The sequence below is a fragment of the Microchirus variegatus genome, assembly GCF_963457635.1.
Source record: "Microchirus variegatus genome assembly, chromosome: 2".
Lineage (NCBI taxonomy): Eukaryota > Metazoa > Chordata > Actinopteri > Pleuronectiformes > Soleidae > Microchirus > Microchirus variegatus.
Window position 1 is genome coordinate 29,339,611 of NC_139803.1, and position 26,773 is coordinate 29,366,383.

At 42.8% G+C, this 26,773-nt stretch overlaps 3 protein-coding genes across 4 annotated transcripts; 2 read left to right on the forward strand and 1 right to left on the reverse strand.

Moving 5' to 3' along the window:
- Positions 1 to 259: 259 nt before the first annotated feature.
- ythdf2 (YTH N6-methyladenosine RNA binding protein F2) lies at positions 260 to 7,255 on the reverse strand. Of its 2 annotated transcripts, XM_083903217.1 has the most exons (6): positions 7,202 to 7,240; positions 6,861 to 6,885; positions 5,368 to 5,447; positions 3,140 to 4,825; positions 1,881 to 1,946; positions 260 to 1,567 (listed from the first exon to the last, which is right to left on the reverse strand). In XM_083903217.1, exons 4-6 carry the CDS (start codon positions 4,805 to 4,807, stop codon positions 1,544 to 1,546), a joined length of 1,758 nt encoding a protein of 585 aa, XP_083759343.1. In that variant the 5' UTR covers positions 4,808 to 4,825; positions 5,368 to 5,447; positions 6,861 to 6,885; positions 7,202 to 7,240; the 3' UTR covers positions 260 to 1,543. The 2 variants fall into 2 exon arrangements, with proteins under 2 accessions (XP_083759343.1, XP_083759342.1); XM_083903216.1 differs by having other exon boundaries at positions 6,861 to 7,255.
- Positions 7,256 to 14,117: 6,862 nt separating this feature from the next.
- On the forward strand, positions 14,118 to 19,786 carry vgll2b (vestigial-like family member 2b). Its single transcript, XM_083910698.1, has 4 exons — positions 14,118 to 14,430; positions 14,891 to 15,242; positions 17,297 to 17,743; positions 18,793 to 19,786. Exons 1-4 carry the CDS (start codon positions 14,344 to 14,346, stop codon positions 18,834 to 18,836), a joined length of 930 nt encoding a protein of 309 aa, XP_083766824.1. The 5' UTR covers positions 14,118 to 14,343; the 3' UTR covers positions 18,837 to 19,786.
- Positions 19,787 to 23,327: 3,541 nt separating this feature from the next.
- On the forward strand, positions 23,328 to 25,631 carry ctsl.1 (cathepsin L.1; the record flags this gene model as incomplete). Its single annotated transcript, XM_083910414.1, has 8 exons — positions 23,328 to 23,427; positions 23,648 to 23,790; positions 23,878 to 24,075; positions 24,173 to 24,364; positions 24,472 to 24,637; positions 24,739 to 24,844; positions 25,311 to 25,414; positions 25,512 to 25,631. 7 exons carry the CDS (start codon positions 23,328 to 23,330, stop codon positions 25,408 to 25,410), a joined length of 1,005 nt encoding a protein of 334 aa, XP_083766540.1. The 3' UTR covers positions 25,411 to 25,414; positions 25,512 to 25,631.
- Positions 25,632 to 26,773: the final 1,142 nt, after the last annotated feature.

Below are 26,773 nucleotides of genomic sequence, written 5' to 3' on the forward strand. Positions count from 1 at the left end.
GTTATGATAAAAAACCCACCACGCATATTTCAATAGCAGTGATATTACTTGGAAATGAATTAAAACACAGCATAATTAACACATTGTGCCAAGGGAAATTACACAACCATAGAGTATAAAAAAAAATTAAATATGACGGAACAAGGAAACAGTGCACCCACGTGACCTGGCAGCGCTAATGAGGAAAAGCCACACATGACTTTTGTGGAGCATCTTTATTATGCCACAAATAAAACCCAGTAGTTCTGAAAGAGGACCTAGCGTTTGTTTGTTTTTACTCACCAACAATGACATTCTGAAAATGGTGGAAGCTGCTTGTGATGGGTTGGCTGAGCAGACAGACACACAAAGAGAGAGAGGAGGAGTGTGAGGGAGGATAAGAAGGAGGCGGGTTTGGAAAGTAAAGAGTGAAAACTTCTCAGTGCTCAAAGACAGAAACACAACAGTCATATACGCATCAAAGAAAAGACCAAAGTATGCACACACACACACTGACAGATGCATGACAACATTGCTTTTATGGTCAAACAAGGGGAATGCACACTGGTTCTGCTGAATATACCACATTTATTACTTTTGAACTGATTAATAGAAAGAGTGGGGGCAAGGCCACTCACATCACTGTCTTTAGAAAACGGAGAAACGAGAGGAAAAAAAAAAAAGCAGCCCATAGCAACGACGAATTAACTTGTCCAAGAGAAAGAAAAAGAGGGTAAAATAAGTCCAATGAAGACTGTTAACAGAGGGCTGCGTTTTTTTAAAGATAGATTTAAATTATACACAGAGCCAGACTCATCAACTCAACATTTTCTTCTGCTTTCAAACTCTCGAGCCCCTTTCTCCTCCTCTCCAGACCCGACCTTCCCCACACACTCTGCCCAACACATGCAAAAACAAAACAGAGGGGCATTTCTTAAACATCTGCAGTCCTCTCAACCAAAAACATGGCCAGCATGTGTGCATCACATTTGGGAGTGAGTGTAGTTAGTTGACACCCGCCTACGATGAAAATCCACTGAGAGAAAACTCCACTGGGTCCTGGTTGAGTATTGAGCATCCTCAGAAGACAAGGGGACGAAGGAGGGGTTTAAAAAAACAAAAAAAACTGCCCATTCTTGACTATGGGATACTATTATTATAAGCCAACACTACACATTTCTGTTGGATATGCGTGTTTGAGAGAATTTCAGACTTTATCTTGGACCATAAAAACAGAGGATCCTTTCATTTATAAAAGGAAAAAAGCAGCATACAGGGGAGAAGGATATGTAGTGGAATGGGGTGGGGCAAAAAAGATTTCACCTAAGGATGCTATGCATTTAGTTGTAGTCCTATGAATAATCGTTTCCGTTTGTTTTTACTACAAGTTCCAAGTCTTCAAAGTCAAAAGAAATCAAGAAAGTCTTCATTTAGTTTTTTTTTTTGTCCTTGGTTAATTCTTCACCCCTATTAGAATTTCTTTATAGATCTGAATGTATTGATGTACTGGGGTGGACAGGGCTTTGGGGGGGCCATTGCAGTCTTTTGACCAAAGCACCAACTGTTACTTGACTCGTCCTTGACGCTCCTGCAACACAACCAAAAAGACAGCAAATTACACACAAGGACAAAAGAAAAAACATTCTCTTCTATTTAAAACAAACAAACTGATAATGAAGTCAAATGTACATGTTATACTCGTACAGAACATTTACCAATTATTAACTGGGCAACTATTGCCCAACTATTAACCACTGCCAGGGTTTACAAACGTCAGACTTTAAAACACTTGATTCTTTTAACATTTCAAACAACGAAAGCCTTTATCTGACGGCTTCAGATGAGCACAACAACAAACACTGCTGCCTCTGCATATGAAAACAAATGCCTGCTAAAGTTACCTGAAGCCTGTAATGAGTCCTGTTGCTTGGGTTGCTGGGATATGGCTCGTTGCCTTGGACCTCCACCTGTCACACAAAAGGAGTGAAAACTGAGCGTAACTGGAACAACTGCACATCCAAACAAGTGCATATCCTCACATCTGATTGTATTCAACATAAAATTACATTACGAGCATCTGCTTGAATCATGGATTAAAAAAAAGAAACTCTATAAATATTAGCTCATTGCTACGATTGCCTGGAGTATAACTTATAAAACAAAAACAGCAGTGTTTAATACAACAGTGGTCTTTCTACGGTCTCATCACTGCACAACAGATAGTTTTACTGCTGGTCAGTAGTCATAAATTACTTCTTCAAACTTCAGAAAACATTATACAACAGCAACATAAGCGTTGCCACCAAAAACTGTGATGTAAAACCAAGTATTTTAAATAGGACACTGACCAACTCGTTTCTAAAAACATATCCTTGCTTCAAAAGTACTTTGTGTGTTTCTGGCAGCACATTCTGTGGTTTTGACAAGCGATTACACCTTCTCCTTCGACAGTAGATTTGAATACACAGTGGGGTAAATATTGAGACTTGAAACAATAACTCTTGGCATGAACCAGCAAAAAGCACATGACACTTCAAGGAAAAATATTCAGAGTATAATAAACCTTTTCTATATCCCATAACAAACGTCAGTTTATGAACACCAATAGAATATGTTAGTGTTTAGGGAGGTTCCAAATCAATGTTGTCCTAATTTGTCCCACAGCTGCGCAAGACATCAAAACCCCACATATAAAAAAGCACCTTTTTAGATATCCGACAATAAGTTAATGTGCTACAATACACATTCCTTCTTAACATATGTTGGTGCTGATTAACTTTATGAAACAGCTTCCTGGGGAAAAGAAATATAAACCCTGTGTTGGGAGGTTTCACAATTGAGTGACCTTTAACAGCTACACAAACCCAATTTATTCACTATATGTGCGTGTATTCAATAGGTGAAATTATTAAGTGTAGTGTTTATTCTTGTTTTCTATTTTTGAGTGAAGTTTTACACACGTTTAACAGAAGAGACTACAGTGAACTTCAGTGACAGAAGAAAAATCAAATACCTGACAAAAATTTTAAACCAGATATAAATGATTATCTGGGCAGCCCCTCCCTTCATAACGAACACATATACATGTGGACATGTACTGTAAAACTAAGCACTTTTTCCATACATCTTTTGTTACTTTATTCAACAGTAACTAGGTTACCTTTTTCACACACTCTTCCTCCTCTTGACGCTTCTCGTAGTGAGAAAAGTCATCGAAGATGGAAGTGGTGTGTTTAAATCCAGCGATGATCTTTAGCACCTGTCTGGCTTTATCCAGTGGTACCTCCTGTGTGTCCCGAGAGTTGGTCACTGGCTTGTTCTCGTTGTTCTCCAGTCGAATGTGCCTCAGCTGACTGTTGGGAACGTCCTTAACAAAGATCCAGCGCACATCAAAACGACCCTTCCACTTGTCCTGTGACCACACGCCAGCAGACGTGCTGTAGTCCACGGGTGAGCGCATCTCTGCGACACCACAGAAGTGACCACTCCCATTGACACTGAAAAGGAGATAGATAGGCCCTTTGCCACCCAACGAACGGTACGCTGCATCTAGCCTCTTGTTGCCGTGCTCCGTGCTGCACCAGATGTTATACTTGATGGAGCGGTGGATGTCATCCTCCGAGTAGCTCTTGATGATAAACACTCTGCCCTGCTTGGGATTCCAGTCAAAGTCCTTGGGGTTATAATTGTTGACCATACGCAGTTTCTCTAGGACAGGGTGAGGCTCAGAGGGAACCCCAGGAACAACACCCACACCAGAAGAAGAGGGAGGTGACTGGCCTGCACCACTCCCACCAGCATCCCCAAAACCATTGGCCCTGTTCCGTGGAGGAACCCAGCGAGTGGGTTGAGAAGGTTGCTGCTGACTTGGAGGAGGAGGACCCTGGGAGAGCTGAGGCACTGAAGCCATACCTGGCTGCCCGCCGGGTGGAAGCTGATGCTGCCCCATCTGAGAAACAGGTGTTACCAGTTGTCCATTGCTGAGGGGCATTTGTGGGTTTCCTGCAGCAGTCGCTCCGGGCTGTGGAGAAGCCTGACTGGGTGGCTGCCCATTGCTGGGAACAGGGGGCACCTGCTGTGAGGTGGCGGCTTTAGGCATGGTACCCTTGTTGTCCCAAGTGCCAATGTCCATATTGTGTTTTATGGGTGGAGGAGGCAAATTGGCACCAGCCATACCACCCTTGGTTTTCAGCTTGGGTTGAGGCTTGGCTGGCTTGCTGGCAATATCGGCCCATGAAGCAGGCTTGGCAGGGGCAATCGAGACCGGAGGCATGCTTGGAGGTCCTACAGATGATACAGGGCCGAGCGGACCCCCACCTGGCAAACCAGAGCCAACAACTTTAGGAGCCATGTCCCCGTTACCACCAGGAGCAGCACTGCTGATCTTAAGCCCCGCCATACCCTGGTCAAGGCTGTTCATACCAGGTGCCTTGTTGAGCGGCTCATTGGCAGCAGGTGCAAACGGGGACTGTCCATCGATCATGGCACCTCCAAGGGAACTTGGAGCATAGGCATAGCTGCTGCTGTAGCCAGAGCTCTGCGGTGTCCCCGACTGTCCCTGAGAGCTGTTATTGCCCCAAGCCGAGAAGTCGATACCACTGGGGAAGAAGTTGAAACCGTGCTGGCCCAGGAAAGGATTGCTCCCCAGGGGGCCGGGTTGGCCAAACATAGCGTCCGGGAGGTAGTGGGGCTCCCCATTGCTCAGCTGTCCATAGGAGGCCAGGTAAGGCATAGGAGGGTCCCCACCTGAGGACCATGCTGCCTCATTCAGGGAGTAGGAAAATCCTATGGAGGGGCTGTAGTAGCTGGGCATGTAGGAGTCCGACATGGCCGTATAGGCATTGCTCTAAAATAGAAAAACACAGGGTTTTAATGACAAGATTTTGAGAAGAGAAAATGTATATATTCATTCAACAAACTCCAGTTTGATATGTATGCCTTTCTTGGGCTCCAAAAGTCAGAGCAAGATAAAAGTTAGTGAATTACTATCATTTTTCATTATGACAACATCTCTATCAACATCACATTTCCCTCCTCTTTTCCCCCTCTGATCTGAAAGAAATAAAAAAAGATGCTTGTCTGGTCTAATGGTCCAGACATGAATACACTCTGTTAACCGTTAACCTCAGGGACTGTATTGACACTGTGGGAAACTAAGCACCCTCGATGGTGCTTTCCAAGTGCTTCATCTACTCATTGAGTTAATGTATTTATGGAAGAAAAGCTTTAATTTACATTTATGACACGTTCAAAAAAGCTCAATCAACACCGTCTTCAGACAGAAAGGCAACTAGTGAAATCCAGGTAAAAGAAGTTGGCCAAACAAATTAAAAGTGACTCAGTTTTTAAGGAGCACTTGTGGGCAAACATCTGCCAGTAAAAGCTTACCTGTCTGGCCTGAGTATTCAGGTAAGGCTCAAACTCATCGTCATTCAAAGTATCCTTTTGTGTCACAGCTCCGTTTTGCACTGCAGAAAGAGAGAGACATACACTGGCATTAACAAAAAGAAACATGTTTGTGTGAGATATTACACAGCACCTGTACATCCCGTCATATTAGCAACATCACTACTTGTTACGCAACAAAACCACTCCCTGCTATTATTTATGAGTCTCACAGGAAAAACAATTAAGCAGAGAATGACACCAACTGTACAAGATGCTTCATATTACAAAGCCTTAAATTACACAATGATGAATCAGTCCTTATGAAAGATGAGGTGCACCTAACAATCTTTAACAGCTAGTAAGACAAAAGCCTTGAATATTCCTAATATATAACACTGCTCCTTTATGAAGACAAAACGTTTTAAATTATATATTTGTCTATGGAATAGACAAACTGAAATCAGTCTGATGCTTGGTTATTGATAATGAAAAGGTTTGCATCTCTCCATAGATTTCATATATCAACTCACTGAACCAAAATAAACGAGTTTCAGGATGCAATTCATATTAGTGTCACTGTTTCACAGGGTCAAATATGTTGGTAAACCTAAATGAGACTTTATTCAACTTTGACTAGATGTGATGATTGTAGGATAAGGACTACAAACCCCACATTAATAGAGTGGTCTTAGTACTTGGGGTGCTGTGTGTAATAGATGACTGTGTGTGATTAGCTTTTCAGAGATGAACTAAAACGCACACACGGTTTGGTAAAACAATGTTACCAACGGTACAGCATGGTGGCCGGAACGTGTGAGGCCCATTTGGACACAGGAAAAGCATGTCATGTCGGAAGACGTGTCATTTTGGGTTAAGTTAGCAGCGAGCTAACGTTAGCACGCTAGCAGTGTGGTTAGCTGCATGCAGCGAGTGCGCAGCGTCTCCGCGTTCACGAGCGCCAATCGTCCTTTTCAACATGACGGAGCTGGCTAACCATTAGCCAAGTGATCAGCGTGTTGGGATTGCACCTGTGGCACCAAAAAGACCGCACACCTGCTTTACACTTAATAACAGAGAATGTACGCATATATCATACGGTATGTCGCTGCAATAAACAGCGCAACAAGCACGACCAGGGAATTATGCTCTTGTGCATCATGTTGCCATTTAACGTTGTTAGCAAATGAAGGAATAGCTTATGCTAACTGTGTAGGACCTTACGAGTGCAATTTCAGGCAAATACAAAGCGCTCACGGACTGCGAGCAGCGGCCCAGAGAACCCTCTTCTAAAGAAATATTCCATTTTATTATTCTTTGAGGTGACAAAGCACAGACGTCTCAGTAACTTTACACACACGGGCCTAATTGTCAATACACAGAGAGACGGGCTGTAGCATCCGCGCACGCAAGATTTCCAGAGCGCACCGCACGTAAAAAAAGGTCCGCATTCAAGACAACCCGAGTGCACAGCGCGAGACAAAATGTGTCCTTACCTTTATTAGCTTGGCCTTTCGGTCTCTGGATTGGGTCCAGGTGATTCATGAAGGTTTGATTTATGAGAAGAGAGGAGGGGGAAAAAATAGATGAGATGTATTTTCAGCAGTTCCTTTAGCAGGTGGTCAGGCCTACTGCACAACTGAGCCACAGCCGCTGCCTCTGAGCTAAGCTATTCCCGCTAGCCGTCGCGATGCTGAGAAACGGCCCTCGTAAATGTTCAGAAAATACCTCTCTTTACCTGTTCGAGAAGGCTGCTGGCTGACATGTCTTTCCCCCTGTGGCCTATATAACTGTATTTGCTTCTAAATAAAAGTGGCAGGGTGCGAAATTGGTCTACCTATTGAAGAGTTCCAGCCAAGCGCCCCTATCTCCCTACAGAGCCTGGTTTCTACACAATGGCGGGCTGCAGTTTGCTTGACAGACTCTTCAACATGGCTGGGCGGCCTCGTCAACCCACGATGGACTTTATTTACAGGGGAAGCGCGCCCCCCAGTGGCGCGGAGGAGCAAAGTACTACACATTGCAACCACTGCAACTCACACTATTACAGAACCAAAAACAATGACCAATTTAATGTTGTGGATCTACATAAACTTGGTACCAGGATGAAGAAACTGAGGGGAGTTTAAATATTATTATTTTTTTAATTATAAATAAATAAATAATAATAATAATAATAATTAGGGCCCCAGCACTGACTGGTCCCATACTCCTTCAGATATTTGACCTCCCCAACTCCTGCAATCTTTCTGTGTGATCTGTATGTAGGTTACCACAGAAACGGCAGTAGTAGCCAAAAGTATGTTTGTACTAATAGCACGTAGCAGGCTGCAGCAGAAATGTGATGGAGAAATGAAAGAAAGGAAACAGATACCACCCTCACCTTCCTCTGATCTTTATGTGGGTTACCCCAGCAACCAGTGTTGACTCTGACTATGTATTCATTTACACGGTGCCTACTACCCTTATTGTGTGTTCTTTCATTCTTATTCTTATTATTTAACTATTCCTTTTGAACTTGGTTAGTTCGGCGTTCGTGTGGACAGCAAATGAAGTATTTAATTGCACAGAGAAACATGCTGTCTTACTGTACACATGAACATACTGTCAGGTGGTTAACAATGCACACACACACAAATCTCATTAGTTTTAATTTAGTCAGATGGAGTTCAGGATTCAAGGTTTGTTAACATTGTCTGCAAAAATAAACCAGTAATTATTGTCATTATATGTCTCTCGATCCAGTTCTAAAATATTCTATGCTAGAAATTCACTCAAGAATTAATGCCGAAATGGGAAATGTTGGGGAAATTAATAAACAATAGGGAGGAAGTACATCGACCACGTCAGAACAGATAAGCGGTAACAGTGTTATGGCTGGTGGTTGGTATGTAGCTCACAGCACAGCAACATAAATCCCAGAGTAACTTATTTAACGGTAAACAGTGAATAAAACAAACTAACAAATAAATACATTGGACCTGTATGTGAACAGCATGGATACATATAATAGCGTATAAACAAAGAAAAAGACAGTTTGTATTGTACTTTAGCCCAGATTATATTTAATTTCCTTTCTGGCATCAGGATGGTGAACAAATTCATGTGAAAACAAATTGTCCATTATCTCTATAGCTGTACTCTTTGAGTCCATACCATATTAATATTATTATTACCTTTGCTATGGTAGCTTTGGATTTGAAAACATTCTCTGTTTTATCACTTTTCTAACTTTCTGAAAAATAAAGACTATAACTAATTCCCTACTTCTGCCACAAGGTGGAGTCCTGGTCCCTGCCATGGGTTTTGAGTCAAGTGAAGCTTTAACTTCTGTGTGGCAAACGATAACCAGACATCACCAAGTCCTCTGTCACTCCAATTGTCATTCTGCGCACTCACAAACAGATAAAATAAGACATTTTAATCAGTTTCATGATAGTTTAGACCAGGGGTCACCAACCTTTTTGAGACGGAGAGCTACCTTAAGGGTAAAAAATAATATGGAGGGCTACCATATAATATTTTTTTGTTTGTTTACCATTTAAATGATTAATATTATGCATTCAACTGCATACACATTCATTCCAGTGCTTACTCCTAACGATTACCAGTTTTTATAAACAATATCAAAGATATTTTACTGAGAGATCATACGGATACATGCAAGTGAGGTGAAGTGAAGTGAGCCCGCGGGCACCGTATTGGCTGCCCGCGGGCTACCAGGTGCCCGCGGGCACCACGTTGGTGACCCCTGGTTTAGACTATTCATTCGTTTATATTTAAGTGCTCTTGATTTTGTTTGTCTCAGTCTGTGACTCATGAGGTTTGTGTACCTGCTCGTTCAAAAACATGAGACCTCTGTGTATCTGAGTATTTTGAATGCACTTTGGTGTCTCAGTATTATAGTAGATTTTCAGATTTTCAGGAATGACTTGGAGCTGGGTATATATGCTTTTATGCCCCTCTATCACCGACTCTCCCCCTCCACCCCAGGGTCTATATAACGGGTCAGATGTCATCTGACTAAATTGCACCTTTGAGCACACGACACAGGGCCAGGAATAACCCCATCCTTGAAGTCACACACAAACACACATCGCAACCCCTTTAAGGGGTCAGAGCAGGTACAGGGAGAGACGAGGAGAACACGGCATAAATCACAACATATAATATGTAAAAATCACGAAACATGCAATGGAAGAAAAGGGGGAAAAAAAGCCACACGAGACAGCGATGCTGTATATGAAGGCTGAGCACACACTGGGAAACACAGACCAGTAGCAGTGACAAGACATTTGACTTATGAAACATGTCTAGGGCAGTAGCAGGCATGCGTGTATCATATTCTGCCTTTCAACCCTCAATCATTTTTTGGGTGCTTGACTTTTTTTTCTCCCTGGGGCTTGTTGACTGGTGTGGACTGGACAGGTGGCATAGCATGGAGGAGAGTTGGCCATTGACCATGCATCCAATAAAAATAGCTGTGGTCTCCATGATGTCACCGCTGAGTAAATCATAAATACAATGAGAGAAAGAAAACAGGATCTGCATTATTTTCAGAATCCTTTCCTATCTGCATTCCTCTTGAGTTTGTTGAACATAATTCATCACTTGTTGTCACATGGTCTTCACTCCAGCTTTCTTTCCCACCGGTTTTCTCACATCTGCAGTTTTTTTTTTTTTGGGGGGGGGGGGGGGGGGGGTCCAGGAGGACGCAAAACCTCAGACAAGCGAAAGACCACGTTCCTCACGCCAGCCACCAATAACACTGCCATCTTCAGCCACTCACACCGGCTTCAGTTGCCAGAGAGGGTGTGCAAACTAAAGCCGGAGTCTGATCTCACTCCCATACCTGGCATTCTGAAGTCACAACACCATGCTGCCGATGTGGAACTCGATCAGTCATAAATCTTCCCTGTTTGACCATGTGACATGCCAAATTTGTGATTCTGCCACCCTTCTACCCTTTGCATCTCTGTCCCTCATCCAGTGCCCTTCTAACTGCAGGGCCTCGCTGGCAGCCTGGAGCGGGAATGCCAGGCAGGGAGGCGACAATCCCACGTGCCCAGATTGGTGTTTCTGTGAGCACCTTTTTCATGCACTTGTGTTCCTTTGGCTTTATATCTGTGTGTTTGTGCGCGAGTGTGTGAATTTGTGATTGTGTGTGCATAACTCCAGTGACCCAGAGGCAGTATGGCAGCAGGGATACTCTCGGTAACAGGATGTCAGGAATGTAGCACTTGTCAGCCTCTCCAAGGATGCTGTTCGCTCACATTCTGCCCATTTTAGAGGGTTAGCCCTTAATGAACGGCGTTTATTCACCTGTGCAGAAGCTTTCTCTGTATTCTCGCCATGTGAAGTGGCCAAATTACTCCTTTGTGTTAATGCAATTTGAGGTTTAGCTGCTACATTTTATTACAACTCGCAAATCAAATCACCCAAGCTGCCATGGTAATTATTAACAATATGCTTAGTAATAGCAGGTGCAAACTCATTTACTCCTGACCATGTAGTTAGTGTATTATTTCGTTTTTAAGTGGAGATACAGCAGAACATCTACATTTCCCTAAAAGTCATTGAATCAGCTACAGCTGATTTAAATAAGAGGTGAAACATCTTCAAATAATGGCCGCTTGCTACTGATTCAGTGACTTTTAGGCAAACTACAATCTGGATTAAAGAGAATCTGCACAGACTTTAGTGTCTAACAGGATTAATCTGTCGAAACAGTTGCTGCATTAACTTCAAAGCAACATTTAAGAGCATGAAGAGAGTATTTTTAGAACAATAAAAAAACATTGATCAGTTTAATGATATGCAATGTTTTCAGCAACATTAAAATTATTAAGGCAACAAAAGACCAGTGTCCAATTATCTATGCAAGTTTTTAAAAAAGCACAACCTACCGACTGGCCTTGTTTACAATAATCTTGAATGCATGACATGTCAATGCTGCAATAAGGCTACAACAAGTGTTAATGGTATTTATATACATCTTCTTTACTGATTTATAGACTGGAGGCTGTCCTGTGGTGATCTCCCCGGACAATAACGGAGTTGTTTTAAGGAGAAAATAGCCGCACAGTTGCACATTCTATCACAGAGGATTTATCACCAACATTTGTGTGCAAGGATGAATGAGCCAGACCTGTCCATATGTGGCCCTTTGTGTGTGTGTGTGTGTGTGTGTGTGTCTGCGCGTTCCCGATGACACTTACTGATGATTTTGAACAGCTGAGATGAGTTTGTGTGGAAGTGGAAAAATGGGGCAGCTGTACATCTCTGTCTTGTGAGTGCACACACACGCGCACACACACGCACGCACGCACGCACACACACACACACACACACACACACACACATAAACAGCAGTGGAATCCTTAGGTCCGAGCCTCTTGGGACCAAGCCAGACTGAGACCTTAATAAAGGACTTGTTGTTTCAGGAGGTGGCATACGTGGTTTCGGGTTTAAATATCTACAAGCTCAACTTTACAGAGCTCCACCATAAGCTTAGCAATCATATTGCCTTGATTTTCATTTCCATATTCGAGCCGTTCTTCTTTGTCTGCACCTCACATTATGTTGAGTTTTCCTGTCACGATCAACTTGTTCCCGGACAAAAATACACATGCGTGTGAGTGTGGTTATTTCTTTAATGTACTCGAGTATTTCCAGCCCAGATTATCAACTATTAATGGTGGTGTTGCAATGTGAATAGTGGTCTAAATAAAACCAGGTTGCCATTACTACCTCAACTGGCCCTGCAACATCTCAGCCAATGAGACTCACTGTTTGGTCAGACCTCTTTTTAAAAGGGCGGGACCTCAGTGTGGTGCAGGGTCACAAGGAGTGATGTAACCTGTGTTTATTTTCAGCATATACACGTAAATGTAGACACACACAGACACACACACAAGGGCAACTGTAGATGCATGCACACACTGTTCTTTACGTGCAAAAAGGGAAGCATGCACAGATCAGTATCACTGACACAACAACTGACTGAGTTTTTCACTTTGAGAACACCGACGTGTTTCTGCAGGGCGACTGTCCTGCTTGCTCTTCTCCTAGTTTGGTCATTCGATGACAAGTGTTACAGTGCATGTGTGTGTGCACGTACACACACACACACACACACACACACACACACACACACACACACACACACACACACACACACACACAAATTGAGAGAAGGTGTGTGTCTCACCGAGGAGGACAAGTGTGGGGTAGAGACAGAAAATTTAGTCATGGCCATTAATACTAATAGTGGCCTCTCTCCCCCTCCGTCAGCTGCAGCTGTTGATCATGCTCGTGTGAGTGTTCTAGCATTGCATCACTCTCTTTCTCCCTGACTCCAGTGCTGTCCTGCAATACACTATGGACCTATAGGCACATGCAGCCGCACTTACTCAGTTAGCAACTATTTATTCACTTGTTTAAAAAGAACAAGACTCTGCTGATGCTCTTCTGGTGCATGCATAACACCATACTCTACAATACAGAGTATAATATTGCACTTTAATGATGTTAAGTCAGCTCATCAACGCAGTGATGAGCAGACCTGGCAGAGGTGAGAATTAATATGTCGAATGTCAGGCACATCCACAGCTATTTAGGAGCACGTCTGATGCCAGTGCCCTGCCACTGACTGGTTATTCATGCTATGTGCAACGTATGCAAAGTGCGACGTTGGCCGGTCGTGTTCTCCATTAAGAGAACACAGTGCAGGGACGCTGTAACTTCCACAGAAGCTCGTCCACTAGCATACATCAGAGACATTCCACCTCATCTGACACTCGTCCATGGAATTCTGCAAATTTTCCACACTATTCTCCCAAGCATTCTGAAGTGCCTGTCAAAAAGACTGGCATGCCCAGACACTAAGTACCTGCAAATCCTCAAAAGAGGAGAAATTAACTACACAGAATGTGTCAGGATTTTTCTTTTAGATTTACTGACTAAAATAATGCAATTTTTTGGTATTTTTGCCCAAGATTTGAATTCTGTCTTTCCGTGATGTTTGCTGTTATCCTTGCGTATGTTTGTGTATGAGTGTGAAAATATGTCTTTGTTTACTCTGCTGATAGGTGATAATTTGTCATAGATTTGTGCACAGTCCCTTTTCCCTCCATGTTGGTATGACCAGTGTATGCAACCTATAGTTGACACCTATGTGTCATTATGGGAACACACACTAAATACTTCAGATGACTCGAAGGTTTACTTGGCAACGGACGGCTGTTTTAAGGCCACGGATACACTTTCAGCTTGGACCGGGCACAAAAGTTTTCAAGTATCCACAGGACATGGAAAGAAATAAAGTCAGAGAATCACATGCATCATGTGCTCATTGTGTGGGGTTGGTTTAAAAAGCTCCATGACTTCATCCAAATCTATTTTTGTCACAGGATGACATACTTGACCTTTATTTTACACCAGGATTAAGATTTTGTGGAGTCACAATTAGTCACAGGTTGTCCCCAAGCTTTAACACAAGACACTTGTGCCTCATATCTAAATATTACATTTGATTATTTTGATGATTATTATTATTATTATTATTATTATTATTATTATTATTATTATTATTATTATGTTTTTACATTCATGAACCACTTGATTTCAAATGCGCAAAAGTAATAATTGAGCATATATGTGATGTGTGTAGTCCTGGTGGTGGCAGTGGGAGTGTTGGAGGAGGGTGGGGGTCTGGTATAGGTGGGAGGGGTTGACACAGAGATGTACAGGACAGGACACCCTCATGCTTGCTCCATAAACCTCACCACATTTTGCTGCCGCAGCTGCTGTGGCGACTCTGGCGCGGGCTTTCGCACTAAGCAGCGATCAACGAGGCCGTTCCGCTTCGGCAAAAGAGAGAACGAAAGAAAAAAAAAAAATCATAATAACGGAATGTTCCCGCTCTCTCTCTCGGCAAGGTCGCTTTACACAGACGCGTGAAGACGCCGCTCATTTACCATGAGCTGTTTGGATGTTATGTACCCAGCCTATGGACATTACGCACCGTACGCACCGACTACTCCAGCTTTTATCAGCAGCTTACAGGTGAGACACGTGCAAATGTTTCTGTGATGTTTCTGTCTGAGTGTGTCTGATTTTATTTTCGGGTTCATTGACTGGAGATGAGGTGGCTGCGTGAGGAACAAGTTGATGCGTAAAAGTAAAACAAACAAAAAAAAAGATGGACATGTTTTCTGTTTTCTTTGAATGTAAACATTGGTTTAATTAATAACTTGTATGTTTATGTGCAGTAGAACTGGTTCTATGTCACACAAGTCATTCTGCACATACACTTAACTCTAATTTTGACACACACACACACAGGCATGCTCTCTCCCCCCTCTCTTTCTGTCTCTCTCTCTCACACACACACACAGTGATGCCACACACAAAGAAAAACATTATGTCAAAATGTCTCACAGACAGCTCCACAAGTGTCCTCACTAACACCTGTCTTAACCCTGTCCCTGCCTCCTCCTCCCCCACCACCACCACCCTGACCCAGACTCCCACAGGTCTGAACATCACTCCTCCTCACTGCCGGGATTTTATGGACACTCCCAGGGGTCCTGGAGGGATGTCTGGGGGCCCAGGCAACGGAGGATCAGCTTCCTCCTCATCCTCATCCTCATCGAGCACTTCCTCTTCCGCGTACACGTCTGCGGCTGCAAGGCCAGAGGAAGGGACCAAGGAGAAGCAGGAGGCCCCAGAGGCCGAGTACCTGACGTCTCGCTGTGTCCTCTTCACCTACTACCAGGGAGACATCAGCAGTGTGGTGGACGAACACTTCTCCAGGGCGCTGAGCTCCTACATGGATGGAGAGGGCAAACGCAGGGGGGCAGAGCAACATGGCACAGGTATGACATGCTGCCCTAAAGCAAAGGCTCATTTGCAAATTGAGACGGTGTCTTTTTGTGAGTAAAGCAAACTCAGCGTGAATTTAAACTCCATGATTACTTGGAGTTTAAATTACTCCATGATGTGTAAGTGTGAACAACTATAAATCATATGGCTGGGGAATATGGTCAGAAACATGACGTCAGTAAAAAAAAGTTTCAAATCAGTCGATTATTGATAATTATTGTATTAAAATGTCAGATTGAATTTGAAGAAATTTCAAATCTGACAATAATATCAATTTGTGTAGTGATAATTATTTTCATAATCTAAAAAATACTTGTTTAGTTTGTTGTTTAGGAAAAAACATTATTCTGTTTTAATGATTTCTTTGTTATGTAGAGCAAAGAAAACTTCTTATTTAAAAAGCTGAAAAAAATCAGAAAACTTTACTCAATCACAATCAAAATAGTTAATGTTTAATTTAGTAATTGATGAGCGAATAATCTCTGCAACCCTAATATCAATACATATTGTTAAGTTATTGTCCAGTTATAAAGTGTAGTTTATAAATCATTCATATTTTGTTAATAATAAGTCGGTTTTCCATTTGAAAGCACATTCATGACTCGTGCAGGTGTGCATTATGTTTTCTTTAAGTGGGTTTTTCCATGTACTTCCACTGATTTACGGAAGGCTGCTGCTGCTGCTGCTGGTGGTGTCTGTTGTTGTTGGTGTCTGTTATGTCTGTGGGCGTCTCGCCGCTTGCTTTCGGGGCCACACTGGGTGAGCTGACAGTTGTGCAGAGAACAGCAGAGTGTCAGACAGGTGATCAGGTGATGGCACAGAAGGGCTGCTTGTTGGAGCTGTTGTCCCTGCAGAGGTCAGGGCGCTGGGGGTCAGAGGTCGTGCAAGTCAAGAGCTGTGGGCAATCAAAAGGGACTTAAAAGGGGGCAAAGACTTAAAGGACAGCAAGAAAGACAGAGAATACACACTCCTGTGTAGTTAAGGAGGTTTAAGCTTGAAGTTTAGACTTTATTACATCAACAATTGTGATTATATTTAATACTTAATAATCTGGTGTTCATATTTGAAGTTTATTTAGAAGTCGTGTGCACGGACAGTGCAGATGTCCCTTGGATAACCATGTAGGGCCTATGGCTCCTTCTCTCTCTTTCCTCGTTCACTTTGGACGTCTTCATTTCGACACTCGCACACACCTTCTGCCTCCCAACAGATGCTATGTTTATCCATGGCTGTAAGCACACAGCCTCGCCGGCGTATCCCCTTCAAACATCTCGGCGGCTGCCACACAGACTGACTCTCCCTCCAGCTACCTCCTGCCCCACAATGGCTGCTGCTGCTCAGTCATACGCTGTTGTCTGTGTCACAGACACAGACAGAAGGGAAACACTCGCTCCCTGTGTGGCGCACGGTGTCTGTTTTCAGAGGAATACCTAAATATAAATGTATACTTTTAAAAAACATAGAATGGCTCCCTGACATTCTGTCAAGGGCAGGAGGGGGAGGAGGGAGGAGGCAGAGAAAACAACAGGTGGGGGTGCAGGAGACAGAGGAGAGAGAGAGGGGTGGAGGGTGGTAGTCTCAGTGTGTGTGTGTGTGTGTGTGTGTGTGTGTGCATGCATGAGTATTTTGTGGGACTCTCAGAAGGACTGGGCTGACATGAGAGTGAGAGATGTCACCACAGCAAGTGATTTAAGGCTCTGGGAGGTCAGAGCGTCTACCTTATATAGAATTCTAGGATATAGGGACGCCTCTCTTTCTCCCTCTCTCTCTCTCTCTCTCTCTCTCTCTCTCTCTGTCTGTCTGCTAGAACGCTGTTGTGTTTATTTCTGTGTCTTGTTGGGGATAGGGCTGTGTGACAGCATGATCCAATGGGGAAGATATCTGGGTTAGAGGGTGTAGCAGTCATGTGAGTGATGTGATGTGATCTATGTTTCAGTAAGGGTTGTTCATTGTTGTGCGCAGCTCCAGCAGCAGCCTTTCAATCGTTCTGTAGAAACTTCATATATATTTGATCCATTGTTTGCCCTCTGTTCCTCCCCGCCATCAGATACCCCTTCACCCAGCAGCCGGCGGAGCTTCCCCCCATCCTTCTGGGACAGTAACTACTGCTCGCCTCAAAGCCGCTCCCACTGTGAGACAGGAACACCTGCCTATTCCATGGACCCTTATGCATCAGGGTTACACCCGGGCCTTCCTCATCCACACGCGCACGCACACCCACACGCTCACCCTCACTCCCACGCTCACCCTGCAGAGAGCTGGGGTTACCCCCAGGCCCAGGCCTACGGGCCTCCGAGGCCCCTCCACGAACTCTATTCCCCCGCAGCTTTAGAGCCTCACTATGGTCCCCTGTTGATGCCAGCGGTGCGGCCGCCTCATCTCCCCGCCTTGCCAAGCCACTACGAGGTGAGCAAGCTGGAACCCAGTGCCTCGTGGCCCGGCCTGCTCCCCCCAGGAGACGTCGGCCAAACGATGGCACTCAACATGGATGCAGGTAAGCACTCAAGTGTTGCTTTAGTCACAGTTTATGAGCGGGTTTGCTGTCAGAGGAGATGCAACGACAGCCACTCAGACATGGCTACAGAAAATATGAGAAACAAATGTACTGGAATCTGAAGGGCCACATGCAGGTTTTGTGGTTAAGGTCACTGGTTTGGATCCTGGTTCCATAGCGGGCCGGTTTCTCAGACTTTGTCCCACAGAAATACTTTTATATTTCTATAAAAGCCATACAACAGAGGCTCAATATGTAGAGAAGGAGAAAATACATCAGTTCAATTGTACAAAACCTTAATAATGACCTTAATGGCTTCAACACCAAGGAAACCCCCCCCGCTGGTGATTAAGTGCTTTGACCCTTGATAAAGTTCCCCACATAATTTACACTAGTAGCCAAGTGTAATAAGCCAACATTAATTAAAATGAAATAGTGCATCACCATCCATTATCGAACTGCAGGGTCATGGCCTTGTTCTGCTGCTGCTGTGTGAAGAACATAAGCTCTTGTACAACAACCCAAACAAATGTCAAGTGCAGTTAACAGACTCTGCACACTCTGTCGAGACTCGGGAGCACCTGACGACATTAATGTGCTCGGGAAGTAACACGGGGAAGACTGAGAGAAGAAAACTGACAGAATATTTATACGCTGTGTATTCACACTTCGAGACACAACACTATACAATATTTTTGTCTCATTTGTGAAAGTGTTTGCTTGCAATTAACAGATTTCTTCTACTGGAATTATCTGACATTTTAATGCAATAATTAGAATTATTTCTGGCCACATCACCAAGCCTTGTTGTGCTTAATTGCTTGAACATCTTTATCTTTAAGTATTGACACACGCACCTCTACATTATCTTTCAGTGATAACGTCTCTTCAGTCGACCCTCACACACACACACACACACGATAATCACCACGGAAGCTTTCTTCTTAGACAGGATGTTTGGCTAAAGTAGACTCCATGACAACCTGCGTGCTGTTGTCCGCTGCAGTCGTCCTCATTGTGTCTTTGTCCCTTTTTTTTTTCCTCCTCAGGCCTCCAGCAGCACAAGAAAGGCAAGGAGCTGTACTGGTTCTAACAAGCCCTCAGTCACATTGACCACCAGCCATTACTAGATCCAATTAGTCCCTGGACCGACTCTGCTATTGAAGCAGCATGTCCCTTTATCCCCGCAGCACACATTGCATCCCCACCTATCCTCCCCCACCTCCTGGCCTCCCCTGCCAGTACACAGCCCTGCTCCAGGTTGACGCGTGTGCACCATGGAGATAAAGCAGAGAGAGAGAGAGAGAGAGAGAGACAGAGTGTCACTGTCCATAATCTCTATTGTTGCCTTCTCTTTCTCATCTCCTCCCCTCCACTGCCTCTCCTGCAGCACAGACCTTGGCAAAGGTGTGAGCCGCGGTGACCTGTTTGGACTGAGAACGACAGGATCACAGCAGACTTTAGCAGAGGAAAGAGAGAGAAACAGGGACACGCAGAGGGACAGAGGAGCAGGATTCCCCTCTTGTGTCCCTGGTTATCTCTGCCTCGTGTTCTTTGTTGTTGTCATCACTCATGTGCACAAATGCAACACGCTGTGAGGAACTGGAGCAGAGAGGACGACAGTTATTGCTATAGCGGGACTGTTCATGGTCATGATGTCATTATATATTTTTCTCTGAAATAAAGTGTTTCTATTTATTGGTGTTTCTGTGTATTTCTGAAATGTTTGTTTAGGCCAGTTTTCTGCAGTGACTGTGGTTCAGTTAAGACAGAGGTGATGGAGTTGACCGTTATCCTCACTGCCACTGATGGAAGAAGCTTGTGTGGAGAACAAAGATCATTTCTCTCAAATGAAAACATATCAAAATGATATCATGGTTCAGTTAAAACACGATGTTTGCACTGAGCACCTCCCAGATTGTGTTCTTTCAGTTTGATGATGTTCCATTTCTTTATTTCTCGCTCGTTTTTAGATGTTTGAATGTGGAATTTCTTCTTTTTTTTTTTTTTTTTTTCGTGTGTCATTTCTCAATTTTTTTTTTTGTTGGAGAAAATTGTGAATCAATAAATATTTTTATGGTACATTGTTACATGTCAATGTTTTATGTGAGCTATAAAAAGTATGTGCTGTGAGTGTTAGTCCAATGCGTTTAGATCACTTTCTGAATTTATACCCTTGTACAATAGAAATGCAGGGATATTCCAGCAGCTGTACACTATCACTGCTCTTGTTTAAAGGGCCTCCCATTTGAATTCCTGCTTGCATTCACACTTTGTCACCTATAAAGTGGGAACGAGTAGTGAATGCCAGCAATGTGCAACCGGAGAGCACACCAGTCATCCCAGCTATGCACCAAATGTTGCCGTGTTATTGATCCGATAATCAGATTATGTGCACAAGTATGCCAGCGTGAGCCACCGTCGCAATTTAGTGGCCGTTATGTGTGACCCCCCGCGAGAGCGCAGCCAACTATGTGATTGGCTCTAAGCTGAGGAAACATGAATAGTAATGAAATTAGACGAGTTAACGCGGGGACAGCGTTCCTCTCAGTTTCCCATGCCAAGCATCTTAGTGCCTTTTTAAGCGAGTATTGTCACTGGGCCTGAGGGTTTCCTTTCCATATTAGATCCTCATTCCATTATAGAGTGTGTGCAACCACAGCTATTGTCATTTATTTGGAAGCCAGGTGCAGCCAGGAAATATGAATACTTTCATAATACTGGGACAGAGAAAAATGCATTGATGCACACATTTAGTCCTGATAGTTGCCGGGTATTACAAGAGCTTTTCTGCTTGTTAACAGTAATTGCAGGTAAAGGATTGGAACAATTCTGACAGACACAGAGAGAAAAAATACAGCATAAGCAGTGAAACACTGCCCTCTCAAGGCAGGTTTATAACACTGCAAATGTCAGCAAAGAAAAGAAGAGTTCACACTCCAACACACTTGAATCTGTCAAACACAATCTGGTGAATACACTGCGAGTATTTCCCCTGTATAAATATTGTGTTTAACTGTAAAGTATGCTTAAAAATATTACTTTACAGCGTATATTCATTTCACATAAAACACAAAAATAAGATATCAGGTCGTAAATGTTTAAACTAATTGATTGCAGTCAGACATGATCATGATTTAAGCCTATGAATAGACAGAAAGTGTGTTGTGTTTCACACAAACCAAAGTATTATAGCTGGTAACTAACAGACTGGATGTGAAGTTTTTGGAAATGAACATGTGACCAGTTGGAAACCGGGGACTTTTAAAATGATAATCTGTTTAATTTTCTATCAAAAATAGTCTCGAGTTCTGGGAAACGAACGTCTGTCTGCACAGGGAAGTGATTCTTAGCATGACCAAGCATTTCCTGAGAACTGCTGATTCTGTAAGGCATGAGGATCAAGACAACAACAAAAAAAAACATAATTTCAACCACACATACAGTGAGTCTTGTGACTGTAGGTCAAAGGTCACGCTATACAGGATGTCGATTCTCATTCTGAGCCGTGTGCGATCGTACGAAGGAGTCTGAACAGTTTTAAAAAAGTGTTCACTTTTCACATTTGAATTGGATTTGACCTAAAACTTGAAATTCTTCACATGACTTCATAAATGGTTTATTGTTTTTTCCACCTTCAGACATTCACTACAGTCAGCAACAGTAAGGCAGTAAACGGAGGCGTGATTTCCAAAAACATCGCTCAGCTTTGACGTCCAATCTGACAGATGATGAAAAACATGTGGTACACCAATGCAAATGTACACCAAGGACAGTAAATGGTGGAGTGGAAATCACAAAACGTTTCCCCCGCGGCACAGTGAATCGATTTCGGTTTGGTTTTGTGAAATCACAAACATTCCTAGTTCCTCAAATATACACACATGCACACACTTGAATATGCAACGTACATAAATACATGCTCACACACACATCTTTTTATGCACTCTGAACTGTGAAGTTTTCCTGATGTTTTTCCTCTGTGCTGAGTCACGGGTTGAGCTCGTCACTTGACTGTTGTTGTAAAAGGTTTATTATAAACGCTGTGTGTGCAAATGTGCACTTTCCAAGGAGAAACCAATAATATGCTGCTTTTTTTTTGCCTGTATTTCCCAACAATGACTCAGAATACAAGGCTTTTACTCGTATTTTTATATGTGTGTATTTTTGGTCTTGATACTGTCCTGTCTTCATGTGTTTTGGTTTAGGATGATAGGAAGAGAAAAGTTATTTAAGATTCAGGCAAAAGTACTCATCCTTTTCCTAGAAAGAAATCAAAGACGCAGAGGAGTTCAATGACGTCTGTAAACTCTGAGGTGTGATGAAATGCAGCCTTGTGACCGTCAGACACAGAGAGAGACATTTACCTATTTAGGTGTCTTCATTTGCAAATTAAACGTATTTTATTTGTTTGAACACTAAATTGAAAGCAAAACAAATTACAAAATGAACATGTGTCAGTTCTGTTTGGTCTGTTCAAGTTTATTTGATTTCTTTAAATAACAGAATTTCCTGGCAATCAAAGATGGGAATTTTTCAGAACAAGAGCAACACTTACAGGCAAGTGTTAAACAGGATGTGTGAATCAGAACGGAACTCAGTCATTGGAAACAAACACTAAACAAATCATAAACAATATCAAATAAGAAAACGTATAATTAAATGCGGCCGCTTCAAATCAATATAACCGATATTTACTCTTTTCTTCCGTAAAAAACAGATTTGACGAGAAGTCGTCTTCTACGAGAGGAAAAAACACGCAACACAAATACAAACAACACATGATGATTATAGGACAAAGCTTCACTTCGTGGGTGTTCAGAGCAACCTCCATTTCTGGGAAACACCAACATCAGTCTTGCATAATTCACATTAAAGTTCAACCAAGACAGGTGGGTGAAGGCACACGTGAACACAAACGAACACATGAACATATCTGTTTTGTTCTTTTGAGAAGAAATCGGTGCAGAGAAAACAAATAAAAAAAATCCCTTTTTTTTTTTACATGACTTCATACAACTCCCTTCTGTTCCTGTGGTTGAAACATAAAGTTTCCGAAAATACAATGGCATCATGCAAATTTCTCAGAACAAGTTACTCATTCCTTATTTTTGAACCATTTACTGTGCAGTATATTTCTCCTTGTCCCACATCCTGAGCTGCTGACACTCTGACTTTTTCTCTCTCTGGCTTTATGAGCTACTTCCACCTGACTGGACACACAGCAAGTCATAACCAAAGGCTGCTATTTAAGAGCAGCTCTGTGGCACAGACTTGTCATCAGGTACTGAACACCTCCAAACTTCACTGCACAAACCAAGAGCAGAGCAGGTAAGCTGCTGCGGCACACACACACACACTCACACACACACGCATACTGACTTCCTGTGTGGCAGGTGCTCTGTTACAAACGAGAAAGGAACTTTGAAGGTTTGAGGTGACAGCGATCATTGAAACTGCATATGTATGAGTTTAATATGACAAGTGAAACAAAGTTGAGGTCGAAGGAGCTTGTGCGACTTCCTGCGACTTATTACAGAGCTCCTGAGCTTTTCTTTTTTCTGCTTGCTGCGCCTCAGTCAGGATGAAGCTGCTGTTGGTCGCCGCTGCTATTCTGGCCGTGGCAAGCTGTGCCGCCATCTCCCTGGAAGATCTGGAGTTCCATGCCTGGAAACTCAAGTTTGGTAAGGCTGCGTAGTCACTGTCGGTGTCTTCTATCAGGATCCTGAGGTTTGTTACAGTAGAAGAAGCTGTGCGGTTGAGTCCTGATAACATCAAGATGTTGAAAGTGATTTACAAACCAGCAAAGTTTAGACGTCTAAGGTTTTCTTTGTCTGCTTAAATTGGATGAATTTTTTCACTAATTTTGCCTGCTCATGATGTGCCTGATTCTGTGATTGACAGGACGGTCCTACAACTCTCCATCAGAGGAGAATCACCGCAAGCAAACCTGGCTCAACAACCGCAGACTGGTGCTCGTACACAATATCATGGCTGACCAGGGCATCAAATCCTACCGCCTTGGCATGACCTTCTTTGCAGATATGGTATGCGCTGTGAAATATAAAGATTAAACATTTAACATTTGTATAGTAAATTCACATTTTTAATTGGAAACCCTGTGAATTTCCTAGGAAAACGAGGAGTACAGACACCTGATTTCCCAGGGCTGCCTGGGAGTCTTCAACGCCTCTGCGCCTCGCCGTGGCTCTGCCTTCCTGCGGCTGCCTGAAGGCAACGATCTGCCAACAACCGTGGACTGGAGGGACAAGGGATATGTGACTGATGTGAAAGATCAGAAACAGTGCGGCTCCTGCTGGGCCTTCAGCACAGTACGTGCAAAAAACAGAACTCTCCTTATTCCACTGACAACTTTTGCGCAAATGTTGTTGATTTCTTTACAAATCCACATGTCCCTGTGTTTTTCAGACTGGCTCCCTGGAGGGACAGACTTTTAGGAAGACGGGGAAACTGGTGTCGCTGAGCGAGCAGCAGCTGGTCGACTGCTCTGGTGACTACGGTAATATGGGATGCATGGGAGGATTGATGGACCAGGCCTTCAAATACATCCAAGATAACGGTGGCATTGACACAGAGGACTCTTACCCATATGAGGCTGAGGTAAACAATGCTGCCATCTTGTGGACGCAACTTTCTCAGACAGACTTTCAGTATAATCTGCAGTAATATAACTTCAAAAGCACACATGCCGTCTCTGTATTTATTAGGATGGACAGTGCAGATACAACCCTGCCAAAGTCGGTGCAACATGCACAGGCTACGTGGATGTAAAACAGGGGGATGAAGATGGCCTGAAAGAGGCCGTGGCCACCATTGGACCCGTGTCTGTGGGCATTGATGCTGGTCATATGTCCTTCCAGCTTTATGAATCAGGTGAACAACTCTCTGCTGTAATAAAGTTTAATAAAGCACAGGAGAAAATGTGAACTATAATATTTTTGTGCGCCTGTATGAACCTCTCTGTGTGTTTTTAGGAGTGTATTATGAGCCTGAGTGCAGCAGCACAGATTTGGACCACGGTGTTCTGGCTGTGGGTTACGGCACTGAAGACGGACACGACTACTGGCTCGTGAAGAACAGGTAAGAACAGTCATTTAAGACGATGTCAAATGGAGTTTCAGCTTCTTACAGCAACAGAAAATCCTTGCATTGGTTGTTTTATTGCAAGGTAGCAGAGCTTTTTCAGGAAAAAAGGTGTTGTGTGTGAAGTGAGAAGCCATTACAAAAGGTTACCTCCTCAGGATAATGTTAAATCACATTATAAATCAAGTTCATTTTCTATTTAAACTGAGTTTTTCTGCTTTTGCTGCAAACATTAGAGTCGCCCTCTGGTGGAAATTCAGTATATTACGAAACTTCAGGATCCACAGCCATTCTTTGATTGTCCAATGTTTTGTCACATAGGTCACAGCCAAAACCATTTGCCTGATCTGGTACTAAAAACGCTGCAATAATGCAGGTTATAAACAAGTGTGCAGGATTTTCTGGTTGTTTTTTTGTTAAACAGCAGCTGAGTACAGATATATTATGTGTATTATTTCTGTAGCTGGGGCACAGGGTGGGGAAATAAGGGATTCATCATGATGACCAGGAACAGAAACAACCAGTGTGGCATCGCAACTGCAGCCAGCTACCCCCTGGTCTGAGAAGGTGAGGAATAAAATCACATCATCTTTACATTATCCTACGTCTGCCTTTTATCGCTGGTCTATTCACCGGTTGTTGTTTTTGTTTGCTTGATTTCCAGGTCCATCTGCGAGGAGGAAAGTGACGCACAATTTACTTTAATTTCACAAAAGGAACTGAGTTATGGAACAAAATAACAACGTGTTGTTGTTGTTGTTGTTCCTTGGACGTTGTTTGGGACTAACATGAGAGATCGTCTGGTGCACTTTTAATCGAAAGCGTTTGCATGATGATTGTAAATAAATGTTAACAAATATAAAAAATAAAACTTTATGTGTTAAATGGGATTCTATTTTTTAATTTTTTATTATTCACTTATAAATGTAAATCAAAAATGGCTGAACGTAGATACAGTCTTTAATAGAGGCCATGATCTCAGAAATCCTGGTTTTTACCTCATCACTGGACATACAGCTTCATCTGCCTTTGTTTCCACTTCATATTATATCATCCCGATCACTGCAAGTGTGGATATAAATGAGGAGTAGAAGTCTTTAACTTTACTTTTACTGAGAGGACAAAGGCGGTCATTGTGATCAAGGGAGCGACAGGGAAACGTTTTTGTTTAGTTTCCTGGATGAAGATGGAACGTCGACACAGCGCATTTAAAAGTGTGCCACGGTGGAATATAAATCAGGTTTGACCTGCCATGTTTCTGCAGACAAATATAGGCCAAATATAGTGTTGTGCATTGTGAGGCGGGGCTTAAAATGCAAATGAATTACTTACTTGCGAGGGTCACTTTAGAGGAGTTCTCTGTTTGTTACAAATCTGAGGTTATAAGAAGCACAACTTTTAGCCAATCAGATTAAATACTTTTTTTTCCACTGCATTTTCACCAACTATAAAAACACACAAAAGAACTCAAATGTTTAAAAATTGAATTTTATCTGTGAAATATTTGGAAATACGGTTCAAATACAGTTCAAAGTTCGCTCGGCTTCTTTGAATCAAGAATAAATCATAACTTTAACTCACCCACACATACAAACTTACATATAAAGTGCTTTTCTATGTCACATATACAGACCTTATATGTGGTTTCTTAAACGTGTGCGATGGCTGAGAGCTTTATAGAAAAAGCAATTTCATTCTTCACTTGTCGAAGCTTCTTTATGTCATGTGTGGCTTTGATGCTGAAAACAACTGTCTTTATGATTTGTAAAAAAAAAAAAGTGTTGTTTGGCCTTCAACATACAAAAAAAAGCTCTTTAGTGCTTTCTGCTGTCTGTGGAGTTTTGGTTGGATTGGATGACGTTTTTATCTTTCCTGGATACACGTTTTTCTTTTCTTCAGTGCTGTGGTTTGTGAAAGGTTATCTCC

Coding starts and splice junctions, on each gene's coding strand:
- ythdf2 (XM_083903216.1), bottom strand. CDS start 6,909: ATGAATCACCTGGACCCAATCCAGAGACCGAAAGGCCAAGCTAATAAA. Junction 4,826..5,367: donor TGAATACTCAGGCCAGACAG/GTAAGCTTTTAC, acceptor TTTCTATTTTAG/AGCAATGCCTATACGGCCAT. Junction 1,947..3,139: donor AGGAAGAGTGTGTGAAAAAG/GTAACCTAGTTA, acceptor TTTGTGTGACAG/GTGGAGGTCCAAGGCAACGA.
- vgll2b (XM_083910698.1), top strand. CDS start 14,344: ATGAGCTGTTTGGATGTTATGTACCCAGCCTATGGACATTACGCACCG. Junction 14,431..14,890: donor CTTTTATCAGCAGCTTACAG/GTGAGACACGTG, acceptor ACCCTGACCCAG/ACTCCCACAGGTCTGAACAT. Junction 15,243..17,296: donor GGCAGAGCAACATGGCACAG/GTATGACATGCT, acceptor CCCCGCCATCAG/ATACCCCTTCACCCAGCAGC.